An 11,815-nucleotide genomic window follows, 5' to 3' on the forward strand; every position below is an offset into this window, starting at 1 on the left:
CGCGTGGTAGGAAATTTGTGTGGATGCCTAGCCAAACCAGTTGCTTTCAAAACAGCGGCGTCACTAACCTAATCGTATGTGATTGCGTGAAATTTAGACCAATTTAATGTTATGCGAAGAATTGAGGTCTCTGGGGTGCGAAAAACAAAGATTGTTTAAAAACTAAAATTTGTTTTATAATTCGCCGGTTGTGACTGTACGATAGGGCAGAGCGCGCTCTCTCAGTTATTTAAATTATTTAATTGACTAAATAACAATAGATACAGTTGGTTTCTATAGCGGGCAACCGGATGGAGGGGATTTGTCAGTCCAGGACAGTTTACAGAAAGTATTGAGCGTGCGAGGTTCTCTCTAACACCATCACCAGGAAACGACCGCTCTCCTTTTTTCTTTTTCATCACGGCGTTAGTTCATATTTGCATCGTGTGTTGTGGATCAGTATGCAGTTACAGATTCAGCAGACACTCGCACAGAGGGATACAGTTGAGAACTACATAAGTTTGCATGTTTGGAAAATAACAATGTGCTGACTATATACCTTCTATAGTGGTGTATAGGTACCACGTAGCATGCATGCTGTCATAATCAACAGTCTGCAAAACAGGAAACAGTATCTGTTTACGTCAGTATGTTAAACCAGTTGTTTCCTATAGAGGTAGGTCCTTGCCAATAGCTGTTATTGTGTGCATTTTTATAAATGGTACGAGGGGGCGCATTAGATTTCGTTTTCGATTTAGCAGATTTAAACCCAATGCATTAAAAGGATCATGTCAACGCTTGCAAGGGGTACAAATTTTAACCGATCGATTTCTGCTGGTTTGCGCAATCCCAGTGGTACGCAGACTAATATATCTCGTGCTGAATATTCGATCGTTCAGTACAGAATCAGCGCCGCACGTCCAAACAGCGCTTTTACTGAAGGAAATTAAAACAATGTTCTTTATACAGAACACACAGTAGGGGCTGATATAGACACTGCATGTTCGGAAGTTAAGTGATTTTGAGTCAAGTCGTGATCAAACAACATGGGGAATACTGTTGCTGGAGAAGTTCATAGAGACCAACGCATTTCAAGCATCGAAAACTTGAAACAGGTAATAAGATATGTATGAGTTATAAATAATATAACGTCGTGTAAGTACTAACAGCAATGACTGCTAATTTGAGGAAAAGTTGACAAAAAACGCCAAAAATAGCGTTTTTTGTATTGTTTAAGGACTTAAAAAGACATCACCCTTAAAAAGTCACCACGTAACGTTCTATTTTTACGACGAATAAAAACGTTTATATTCATCCATTCTATATGATATAAATCGATTTCGGTTTTCTTTGTATATTATCGACATTTTGGGGAGAGGTTAAGGTCACCATAAATGAAACTGTCGCCGTTTTCCGGGGGGCTAAACTGCTCCCAATTGTCTCGTGCGCCCGACGGCGGGATAGCCGCCTAATGAATAATTTAAAGCCAACTTTAAGAAAAACACTGAGCCGGGACGTCATTCACCGCGCTGCGGATCGATCGCAATCGCTGGCTTATTGTATGTGGAAGCCAAATGAACGGTTCGTTATTACATCGCGAGCAGCACAATTCTATGAACCGCATTCGAGCCAATAGCTCTGTTTGCGACATTGACGTGGCGTCAGATAATTCACAACAATGTCATATAAGGCCCTGCTATATTGGGCGTTTTGCGTCGTTCCTCGCAAGCACACAGTGCAGTAAACAGGATGTGATCGCTTGTGAAACGTACTACCACGTAAAACTCGCTCTTGCATTGAAAATGCTTGAGAAAACTCTTACGCCAGCAGCTTGTACCAACGCGTCATATAATAAAAACTAAAAGTAACTCCATCGCTTGGTATGTTGTAATGTCGCCGTTGTTTTGAAGTCGGTGTTTGAATGCCCCTCGTGAATTCGCAGAGGTTAAAAATAACACCAATGTTAGAAACATAAATTTGCAAGCACAATAATAATAATGAGCCTATGGTTGTCCCATTAGGCAACTAACTAACGAATGTGACGCAATTAACGAATCCCGGGTGTCTATCCAAAAACAGCACAATCGTGCAATTACTCTAACTATAAGAAAAAGCAAAGAGGCGTTTCGCGAAAACCTATTCGAAGATTTTATAATTACTGGAACTGAAGTGTATTTCTTAAGCAGAGACACTGTTTGATCAACAGAGAAACGAATCCTTGCGTGTGTTATATCACGACTTGGCAAATGTACGTAGATTCATGACATCAGTGTACTAGACATGAATTGATTGGCCAGACCAAATGTTTAGTGAACGACAAAAACGTGCAACACGCCTAAACCATGCGAGATAGTGTAATACATAAGTCGAACTTGCCACAGCACAATTCAATTACTAACAATTTCGACAGTTTTTGACAAATTACGAAATATCAAAAGGTTGCAACGGGTAGGCTTTCAGAATGCCTTCGTTGCGCATTAGTAGTAGGCGTTCTTACTTCGAATACGCAGTAACTGACTCCGGTAGGCGGATATTTGCCCCATCCACAGCGGAGGTGGAAAACTGTTGTTTTTTCGGGTGATTGCGTAATGTGCGCATTCTTTATGAATAATAAGAGGAATGTGACGTACCCACAACACGTATCCAACTTCCGTAAACAGAAAACGTCACGAGAGGTATGTGTGACGTCATCGATATAAGAAGCTGTATCTTTTAAGCACGTTCCTATAATAAGTAATATTCAGTAATGGAACATATGCGATGCATCCAGGAATGCTTTTTCCCTATCGAAGCACGCACTCCCAAAGGGTTGGTGGGCTATAAAGCAACCGGCTACGGTTAGCCCGTTTCTATATAAATATTCGACCACGGTCACGTATCTGATCCTCAGGGGACCCAACTTCAATGCGTGCGTGTTCATGCGAGTACGACCGTTTTCATTAGTCCTTTGACATTCCATTCCGCCAATATCGATAAGGTGACGCCTCCAATGAGAAAACAGATTGGTCTGTACGATTTCGCGTTCCAATTTGGAAATGGCACACGTCGTTGTTTTTAATTAACCAACGAATTTCGAATTGGTTACCAGCAAGCGCTGACAGCGCAAACAGTTGAATTTAATCATCAAGCTGGTTTACGAACGCAGTAAAGCGGCTTATGCTTTACGCACTCATGATGAATAGATGCGTTTTGCACCGGATGCACAGGCCAGTGGTGTCATATCCTTTATATGCAATTTAGTTCGAAGCAGAGCCTGCAGTATTACACGTAATGAAACCGACAGTCGTGTAACCGTTAGACCTACACTGCACACCTTACGCAATCACAACACCAGACCGCTGTTGTTGTTTATGCTGATTCGGCGCTGGTAAACAAGTAACTGGCAGCCCGGTGTTTTGAGAAACAATTATAGATAAAAAAGAGCGGCCAACAGTTGCAATAACAAAACGCTGCTTAACGTTATCGAACTTAAAAAATCCAATTCGCTTTTAATATTAAAATATCCCTAAGAAATCGATAAGTCCGATTGAAATCTGGCTGTAAAATACGGACAATGGGATTTTTTGAAGAAGGCTTTACTTTTATGATTAAGATTCGATGACGTGGTCTTCTCTATCCGATCGATATGTTTCACTTTCAGCCGAGGCATGCGTTTAATCTAATGCGTGTAGAACCACTGCTAAAATAAAGGTTTAGGAAGGCAGTATAAACTGCATCACAAATATTTAAAAATTCCTAAAAAAAAACAAAGTTTCTTGGTTCTGCCTTTTGAACTTTATTTGATTTCTCAATTTTGTTGCAGATTCCTTTTATTGAAAATGGCCACGGACGAAAGAAAAGGTCAATCATATTTAGCAGTTCGACTTGGAAACGATTGGTCGAGTCAACAAGAAGGAAAGGCGGCAAAGGTTCCAAGGTAATTGACATTACAAATAACAAACTCTGCGAAAACACAGACGGCGTTTGACTGTTACTGCATGCAATACTGAAAACAAATTATAATTGATCATTTCTTTACAGGTCAACCCGTCACAATCGTATCCTGATGGAACTTTTTACCAAACACACAACGGTAATGTGCTATCCCGCCACCCAAACGGTCTGCCATCGGGACACAATAATAGCATCAAGAAGTCGCAATCTCTGTATGTGATTAACACCAAAAGCGGTGTTGTAGACACTAAGCCCGTATACCAGCAGCCAAAAGATGAAAAAGTAGACCTGAGCAATCAAACAAAAGGTGGAAACGCAAACACCAATGACCGTCTTGGTCTTCGACAGGATAAGGTCCAATCTCGGGATAACAATGAGATTCGGGCAAAAAGAAACGATTCTATTAAAGGAATCAAAGAAGATGCCGATAGCAGGACCCAGGTTGTCCAGAATAACAAAACCTCTCGCGATGCAAAACAAGCGAATCCTGCTGCTCCGCCACGCAAAGTCGTCATTCAGGCCTCGACGCCGGAGTTGCTGCGTTGCTTGGGCGAATTTATTTGTCGCCGATGCCGCAGAGTGCCGGATATGGAGCCAAGTGATGTGATTACATGGCTTCGTGGCGTGGATCGTTCCCTGCTGCTACAAGGCTGGCAAGACATTACTTTTATAATGCCATCGAGCGTCGTGTTTGTGTACATGCTCTGTCGCGAGATGGTGCCAGAGAGCACGACCTCTGTTTTCGAAGTACAGTGTATCGTGTTGACGTGTTTGTACATGAGCTACTCGTACATGGGAAACGAGATCTCGTATCCTCTACGACCGTTTCTAATCGAGCACGAACGGTACGCATTTTGGAATCGCTGCTGCCGCATCATGGACAAGTTATCCGGAAAGATGCTGCGCATAAACAACGACGCACAATTCTTTACATCAGTCTTCCGCGACCTGAAAGCGTACAGTGGACCCGCTGCTCCAAGTGCTCACCACCAGCCTTCCCGACCTGTCCAGCCACACCGATCATTAAGTATGAGAGCTATTACTGTTGGTGGAAGTGCACGGTGACCTGTAGCAACGTTCGTAAACTGTCCAACTTAAAGCCAAGTTTACAGCCAAGCGCATCTTTACAAAACTGAGCGTTGGGACTAAGAAAGCTGAAGCGACGAACACCGAGATCGGCTTTTCGGTCGAAGTTTCAGCAGCGTACGCTTTATAACTCGATTTCCAGTGTGAACAAAACCGCATTGTATTCCTTGTGTTGTAGACAAGTCGATATTATTTTACCGTTCTTTCCCGAATTCAAAATACGGTTCCTTACGTTATCTTCAAATATTTTATCTAAACGAGAATCTGAGGGGTGCTGGACCGGCCCTCGGCCTCCAAAGTGCAAATTTTATGCCAGTTTTACGCGAAAAACGCTGGCCTGGTTTTTGTGCGAACAAACTGCGCCTTGTTTTTAGGCCGTGGGAAAATTTAAAACGACACTGTGTCTAGTTCTATTGCACGACCACCCATCGCGAGTCCCCGAAAGGCAAGTTCTCCTACTATGACATGGGAACATGCCGAAATGCAATTTAAGTGTGGTTGATCGCGCATCTTCAAGATGTTTTCTTCACAATGTATTGTTTTTGTTTTTCGTGTCGTACCATTAATTATGAAATAAATAAAATTTACCAAAGACAAATTCTTTGTATTCACAATAGTCAACAAAGCTAGTTATAAGACTATAGAGTAAGACACTGCTTTGTTATAAATAGATAAGGCGCCGTGGCATAGTGGTTAGCGCGCCTGCCTGTAACCCAGAGGTAATGGATTCAAGGCTCGTCGCTGCTACCATTGTGGGCGTATGTGTCCTTGGGCAAGACACCTAATGGCAATTGCTCCAACCCAGTGGTCACTAATGGGTTGTCCAAATTATTAGCCATACATAAAAAAATCCCCCCAAAAAATAATCACCCACAAAGTAACATACATGGTAACTCGTAAGCTGGCACGGGGTGTTAAACTCGTGTTATATAACGACTGTCGTTTTCCGGCCACGCGAGGATAAAGTAGGTTACATTCATTCATAAAATGTAGTTTAGTTGTTTTGTCCAAATTTAAACATTTACCTTAAACCAGTTTTAGACATTATGACCTGCGTAGTATTTTCCATTGATTACCGTGTAGTTACTCATACCAAACCTTAAATTAAAAAGGTCCTACTACTTAAAAGACACACGAGTCATTATACTGAACTGTGCAAATGGGTAAATGCATTGAATGACTCTTAGTGTATACCATTTAAAGCATAATCTCTAGAATAAATACCAACAGTATGATCATAAGAAATAGCCTATGAGAGAAAACATGACATATCCGATGAGAGAAAACATGACATATACTTAAATTTAGAACAAAACAGACCTTGCAAAGGACTAACAAGGAAAACATAATACAATTTGTCACAGAAAACAAATGTCATGAAATCCTAATTTAAAAAGAGACCTCAAATGACCAAATTGACTTAACCTTATATTCTATTTAAATATACAAACTATATACCAGCCAAATTTGCCTATTCTAAATTGACATTTCAAATGGAATAATATTTGTTTAAACAAAATGGCTAATCATTTTACGAATTTGAATATGAAGTGACCAGTAACCACATACGGAAACTTCCGCTAGTAATAGCCACTGAAACAAAATAATTTTCTAATAACACAGAAAAAAAACCTTCCTAATAACACTAAAATGTTTTTTCTCTGAGAACTGTGCCTTAGACTGAAATTTCTTTTGCATTTAGTTTGCAGTACTGAAGTATGCGATTTAGAGTTTCACAAAAAAAAGTTTTCAATTGGTCTAATAAATAACGAAAAGTTTGAAAATAATAAGCTAAATAATGCATTAAATCAAAGCACAGTGATGTGTGTCAAGCGGTTACATTATAAGCGGTGCATTTCAAAGTGATTCCTTCAAGGCACCTGTCAACAGTTGTTGCTGAAGAGCTACTGGCATCTAATTGAAAGGAATTTTCATTTTCTTCAATTGAAGGCAGTGTAACTTCAAAGCAAGCCTTAGCGCAATTGACCATGAAACTTTGTAGAATGTAACGTTGTAAAGGACATCCAAAGTCAGTGTGAAACCTGTAAAAATTGTGGTTGGTAGTTTTTTTTAAATAAGTGAAAATTTGATAAACAAGAAATAAGAATATTAGAATTTGTAATACAGTACAACGGGGTGAGATGGGACACCTTTACCACATAATTTGCAAATATCCTGATCATGTTTTAAACAAATACCAAGGGTCTATGGGAGTCGTAAGGATACGGGTTTACAATTCTTTGAATGTTCTTTGTTTACTACCAAATGGGACAAGAAAATAAAATTAAACGGTGTTCCATCTTCCCCCACCCTACTATATAGGTCTTTGAGCAAAAATTCAATAAACAAAACAGAGGAATATAATAACTTGTAAGTTATGTTTATTTAAATGGATTGTTTTTAAAACATATAACATAACTTTTATTTATCTCTTTGATTATATAGTAGAGTGGGAGAAGATGGGACAATTTTTCATTCTATTTTCTCGTTCTATTTAGTGGTAAATAAAAAATATTCAATAAACTCCAAAACTGTAGCCTCATGACTCCCATACAACGTTGTTACCTTTTTGGAACGCGATCAGAATATCTGGATATTATGTGCCAAAAGTGTCCCATCTTCCCCACCCTACTGTATTACTTAAAACTACTAACAGATCGGACTGGATAGGAGCAAAACAAATTAAGTTTTATTCTTGATAAGCTAGGTCCAATGGACAAATATCAAAATTGCAAAAATAGTACTTAACATTAAATATAGCCAATTCAAGACAAAATTAAAAATGTAGATTAAATACATACATTCTCATAGTGCTCCTGATGTAACCACCATGGCTGACAACCAAAACATTTGGACAAACATTCATACTTCCACTGTTTGGTTTCCAATCTTGACAGAGTGTTTTACAAAGGTCACTGCAAAAAACATATTTAAAACAGGTCTTATATTTTTCAGCCATTTTTAATCGTACATAAAAAATTCTTTTCCACGTACAGATACTTCATGCATGCTCTCTGCTCCAGGAGGTATGAAGTCAATTTCATCTAGACCAGCTGCTTTTGCTGCTTTATGAAGGAAATGCCATGGTTTGCCTATAGTTGCGATTATAGCGTTTTAGTAATGAAAACATACAGCATTGTTATAGTGTGTAAGTTGAATTTGAAAATCTACAATATATATGTACAGATAATTCGTGTTTACAGATAATGCTGCTACCATTGTTCTGTATCAATCTTTGTCAACATTCGTTCATATATTTATGATAACAAGTTAAATTAATTCATTTTTTACTTATACCATATTTCAATCTTTTAATTATCGAGCTGTTTTTACTATTGTAAAATGTATTAAAAATGCACATTGCAAAAAAGGTGTAAAATCTTGTAACCTTCCATTGATCCAAACTTTCGTTCTCGAAGCTTTTTGTCAACTTTTATCAAGTCTTTCACATCTGACATCTTGTTTGAAGATGTTACTGCAATAACGAAACACTTATTATGCTCCATACGCTACATTCATACGTTAAGTCCGCTTATACAAAAAACATTTGAAATAGACAGAAAATATTACAAAAAAAGTGAAACACAAATAATTTTAAACAGTTTTCTTACCATGTGATACTGCATGCTTGTTTTTTTGCAAAAGAATCGAACAAGTATGAAACGCACGGTCTAAATCACTGCTGTATATGTGAGTGTACTTCTCATTCTGTAGATGCCTAAAATGCAGTTGGATTATGAGTTAATGGAAATTTTAAAAGGAGCAAAATATATAGTCGACTTTTATGGTACTGTGGGTGGGGGGTAAGACAGAATACTTTAACACAAAATATCTCATAGGCTATTGCCTGAATGTGTTTAAACAATTAACAACACCTTTTATCACTTAGAGACGTAAGGATGTAAGCAGTGGTGCAGCCAGAAAAAAAATAAGGGGGGTTAATCAAAAAATCCCCCCCCCCCAATTTTTTTTTAAATATTATTTTGGGGGGTTTAAAAGGGGGGGGGTCATGACCCCACTGGATGTGAGTATATAAAGACAAGAGTAGAGAATAAAAAAATAAAAATATCGAATCTTTTTTCCACACCACTATACAATAAAATTTTGACATTTAAAATCTCTTCAATTAATGCAACAAATACATAAAGATATACTAAATCGGAAAGTTTTAATACAATACTCACTGTAAGATTAAAACATATGCCAGTAAAACAGTTTCTCGGTCAAAGTAAGCCATAAAAAACTCACTTTCCAATTTCAGATGCTTGCTGTTGTCCAGTTTCATTCAGTGGTGCATTCACATGACCTTGCAACACTCCTTCCAAGTTAAGATTTGTCTCACCGTGGCGAACAAAAGTTAAAAAAAACTTTTCAACCCCATTTTTAGACATCACAAACTAAAGATATATAGCAGGCTATCTAAAATGCAAATTGTTTGTCAAAATTGTCCCAGGATAAAATGCTAGCCATAGTGGTACTGCCTACAGCAGAAAAAAACACACATAGAGAAAAAGAAAAAGAGTGACACATAGAGAAAAAAAAAACGTTTTGGAAGAATAAAACACAATTAGAATTTTATTTAAAATAATAAATCAAAATTATAACACGACTTTAAAAAATCAGTTCTTTACTCCAACAATCAAATTGTTTTTTGGCGAACAATCATAAGGTTGCATGGTGTATATGCTGGTAGTATATCCTTTAGTCTTAGCATATTCTATCCTATCTGTATCCACAAGTCCCATGCACTGTTTACCCTGCTTAGCTTTTTCTGTGTCAAAGTTCCAGGATGTCTGGTCTCCTCCATGTCCAAGGAGCACAAGTTGTTCATAAGTAACATTATGCGATTTAAACTTTTCACTTTGTGGGTAGCACAGTGTATTAGTGTTTTGGATTTTACCATAGCAACAAGGAGATATTACGAAAGATGCTTTCTGATCAATGCATTTTTGTAGGACCATGTCAGTAGCAACACCACATGCATGTAAAGCTATACCAATATCAAACTTCTTCATAAACTGATCAAGATTGCACTGATAAATCATTATGTTTTTAAGATTTAATTCCTGGATCCTCTGCATGGCTCTCTCCAATGATTCTTCCTTGTTTTCAACAAGGATGATTTTGCACAAGGGAAGTAGATGAGCAAGAACGATCCCAACATGGCCGCCTCCGCTGCAGAAGTCAACCAGTACATCCCCTTCCTCACATACTTTCACAACACACCCCACAAGGTTTTCAATCTGATGACATTTCCTCGAAGCTCTTGCAAGAGAAAGTTCACCTTTTGTAGGATGAACACCCGAAGGTAATTTTTTCCAATTTAATACAATGTCTTCCCGAATAAGATTTTCAAACTTAACATAGATATTGGATGTTATCTTTTCAATTAGACCTGGCAGATCACGCCGAAGAGTTATATCAAGCAACTTCTTGTTAGACTTGCTTACTGTATTGCTGTCTTGAGTAGCATTACTATTTAGTGAGATAGAGTGTATGTGTGCGCTATTTTTGCTCAAGTTTTCAGACTGTTTCAAGTCTACACTATTGTGTAGTTCTAAGACTTGATATGTACCATTTTCAAAGTGAGTGACTTTGTTTCCCACATACTTAGACACATTAATCAAATTTACACCACAGAACGACGCTGCACATGTGACATCCTTCATACTTTGAAGCCTATGGTACCAGAGAAGAATTAACGGCATATGATTTTTTAGTTCTTGCAATTTGTTCCTAAAAAAATGGGTAAAAGCATGAACGCATGGAAGCAGTGCTAAATCTGATACCATTAGTTCAATTCCTTCAGCAAATACATGCTCCATTGGTGGCAAATCTTTTGTGTTAACAACTTTCCTTTTAGTTCTCATTTTTTTGTGCGGAGGTTGTTCAGAAGCATTTACATTCTCCAATCTTTCAAGCACGATTCTTTGCCATTTGTCCATGTTGTGAATCACAATCGGTTTGCTCATGTGATCTTCAAAATCCAAAATGGCGGACGGCAATTTTTTCACAGAGATTTGCGTCATATCCCAATGAGAAGATATCCACTCATCAATTACTCTAGGGGCAGCAACTTCGCATAGATTAGTTCGCGAGCTAATTTCAGAAGAAGCTTTAAGACAGCATTGCTTATGCCCCAACAGTCCCTTCAGCAGTTTGCTGCCGTTTCCATGCTTTAACATAAAATGAATGACATATCTTAAAACTTGGCAAAGCCCTGAAATAATCTTCAGTCTTTTCTTCACAGAAACAGATGGCAATGAACATGCCGCAATATCTTCTGGTAGTTTATCCCAGGAAATGTAACTTACATTGTTAAAGGCGTTTTTAGGGACAGAAAACCCACAAGTCGCAAAATGACGATTTTCGGTATGATTAGTAATTAAGCAAACGTTCACGTTTACTTTTCCACAAAAAGCGGCAACTAAAAATATTGCTTGAGCCGAGTTTTTAAACATTCGCTGGTCTGTTGAAGGTAGTACAAACTCTCCATCAATATATATAGTGTCGTGGTCCATTTTCAACAGTTTTTATTAAATTACATAAGAAAGTACAAGCACCACGTTTTTGAACTAAAACAAAAATGAATTGTGGTTGTTATAATTATTTACAAAACGATTTACATAAATCAATGTGTTTGATCTATAACTGTGTAAACAAAATATACCATAGACTGACCTTAAAATTCGATTTTAAAAACAGTGCTTTTCGACAAAAATTAAAACACGCTGTCCCTGAAAATGTTCCAATAAAGGGACTTCCCCTTAACTATTGTGACGTCATAATTCAATAAAACCAGCCGGCTTCTCTTGGT

The 11,815-nt window shown here is 38.0% G+C and overlaps 3 protein-coding genes across 3 annotated transcripts; 1 reads left to right on the forward strand and 2 right to left on the reverse strand.

The window, feature by feature from the left end:
* Positions 1 to 454: 454 nt before the first annotated feature.
* Positions 455 to 5,596, forward strand: LOC149736607 (uncharacterized). Its single transcript, XM_089877324.1, has 4 exons — positions 455 to 655; positions 949 to 1,094; positions 3,782 to 3,895; positions 4,000 to 5,596. The coding sequence occupies exons 2-4, from the start codon at positions 1,026 to 1,028 to the stop codon at positions 4,975 to 4,977; spliced, it is 1,161 nt and encodes a 386-aa protein (XP_089733450.1). The 5' UTR covers positions 455 to 655; positions 949 to 1,025; the 3' UTR covers positions 4,978 to 5,596.
* Positions 5,582 to 9,419, reverse strand: LOC149736608 (fructose-2,6-bisphosphatase TIGAR-like). The gene is made up of 6 exons (XM_089877347.1): positions 9,247 to 9,419; positions 8,610 to 8,716; positions 8,387 to 8,473; positions 7,970 to 8,090; positions 7,800 to 7,913; positions 5,582 to 7,040 (listed from the first exon to the last, which is right to left on the reverse strand). The coding sequence occupies exons 1-6, from the start codon at positions 9,387 to 9,389 to the stop codon at positions 6,827 to 6,829; spliced, it is 786 nt and encodes a 261-aa protein (XP_089733473.1). The 5' UTR covers positions 9,390 to 9,419; the 3' UTR covers positions 5,582 to 6,826.
* Positions 9,417 to 11,769, reverse strand: LOC149736609 (glutathione S-transferase C-terminal domain-containing protein-like). The gene has a single exon (XM_089877298.1). The coding sequence runs from the start codon at positions 11,517 to 11,519 to the stop codon at positions 9,618 to 9,620; it is 1,902 nt and encodes a 633-aa protein (XP_089733424.1). The 5' UTR covers positions 11,520 to 11,769; the 3' UTR covers positions 9,417 to 9,617.
* Positions 11,770 to 11,815: the final 46 nt, after the last annotated feature.

This window comes from Ciona robusta, chromosome 4, assembly GCF_009617815.1.
Source record: "Ciona robusta chromosome 4, ASM961781v2".
Classification (NCBI taxonomy): Eukaryota; Metazoa; Chordata; class Ascidiacea; order Phlebobranchia; family Cionidae; genus Ciona; species Ciona robusta.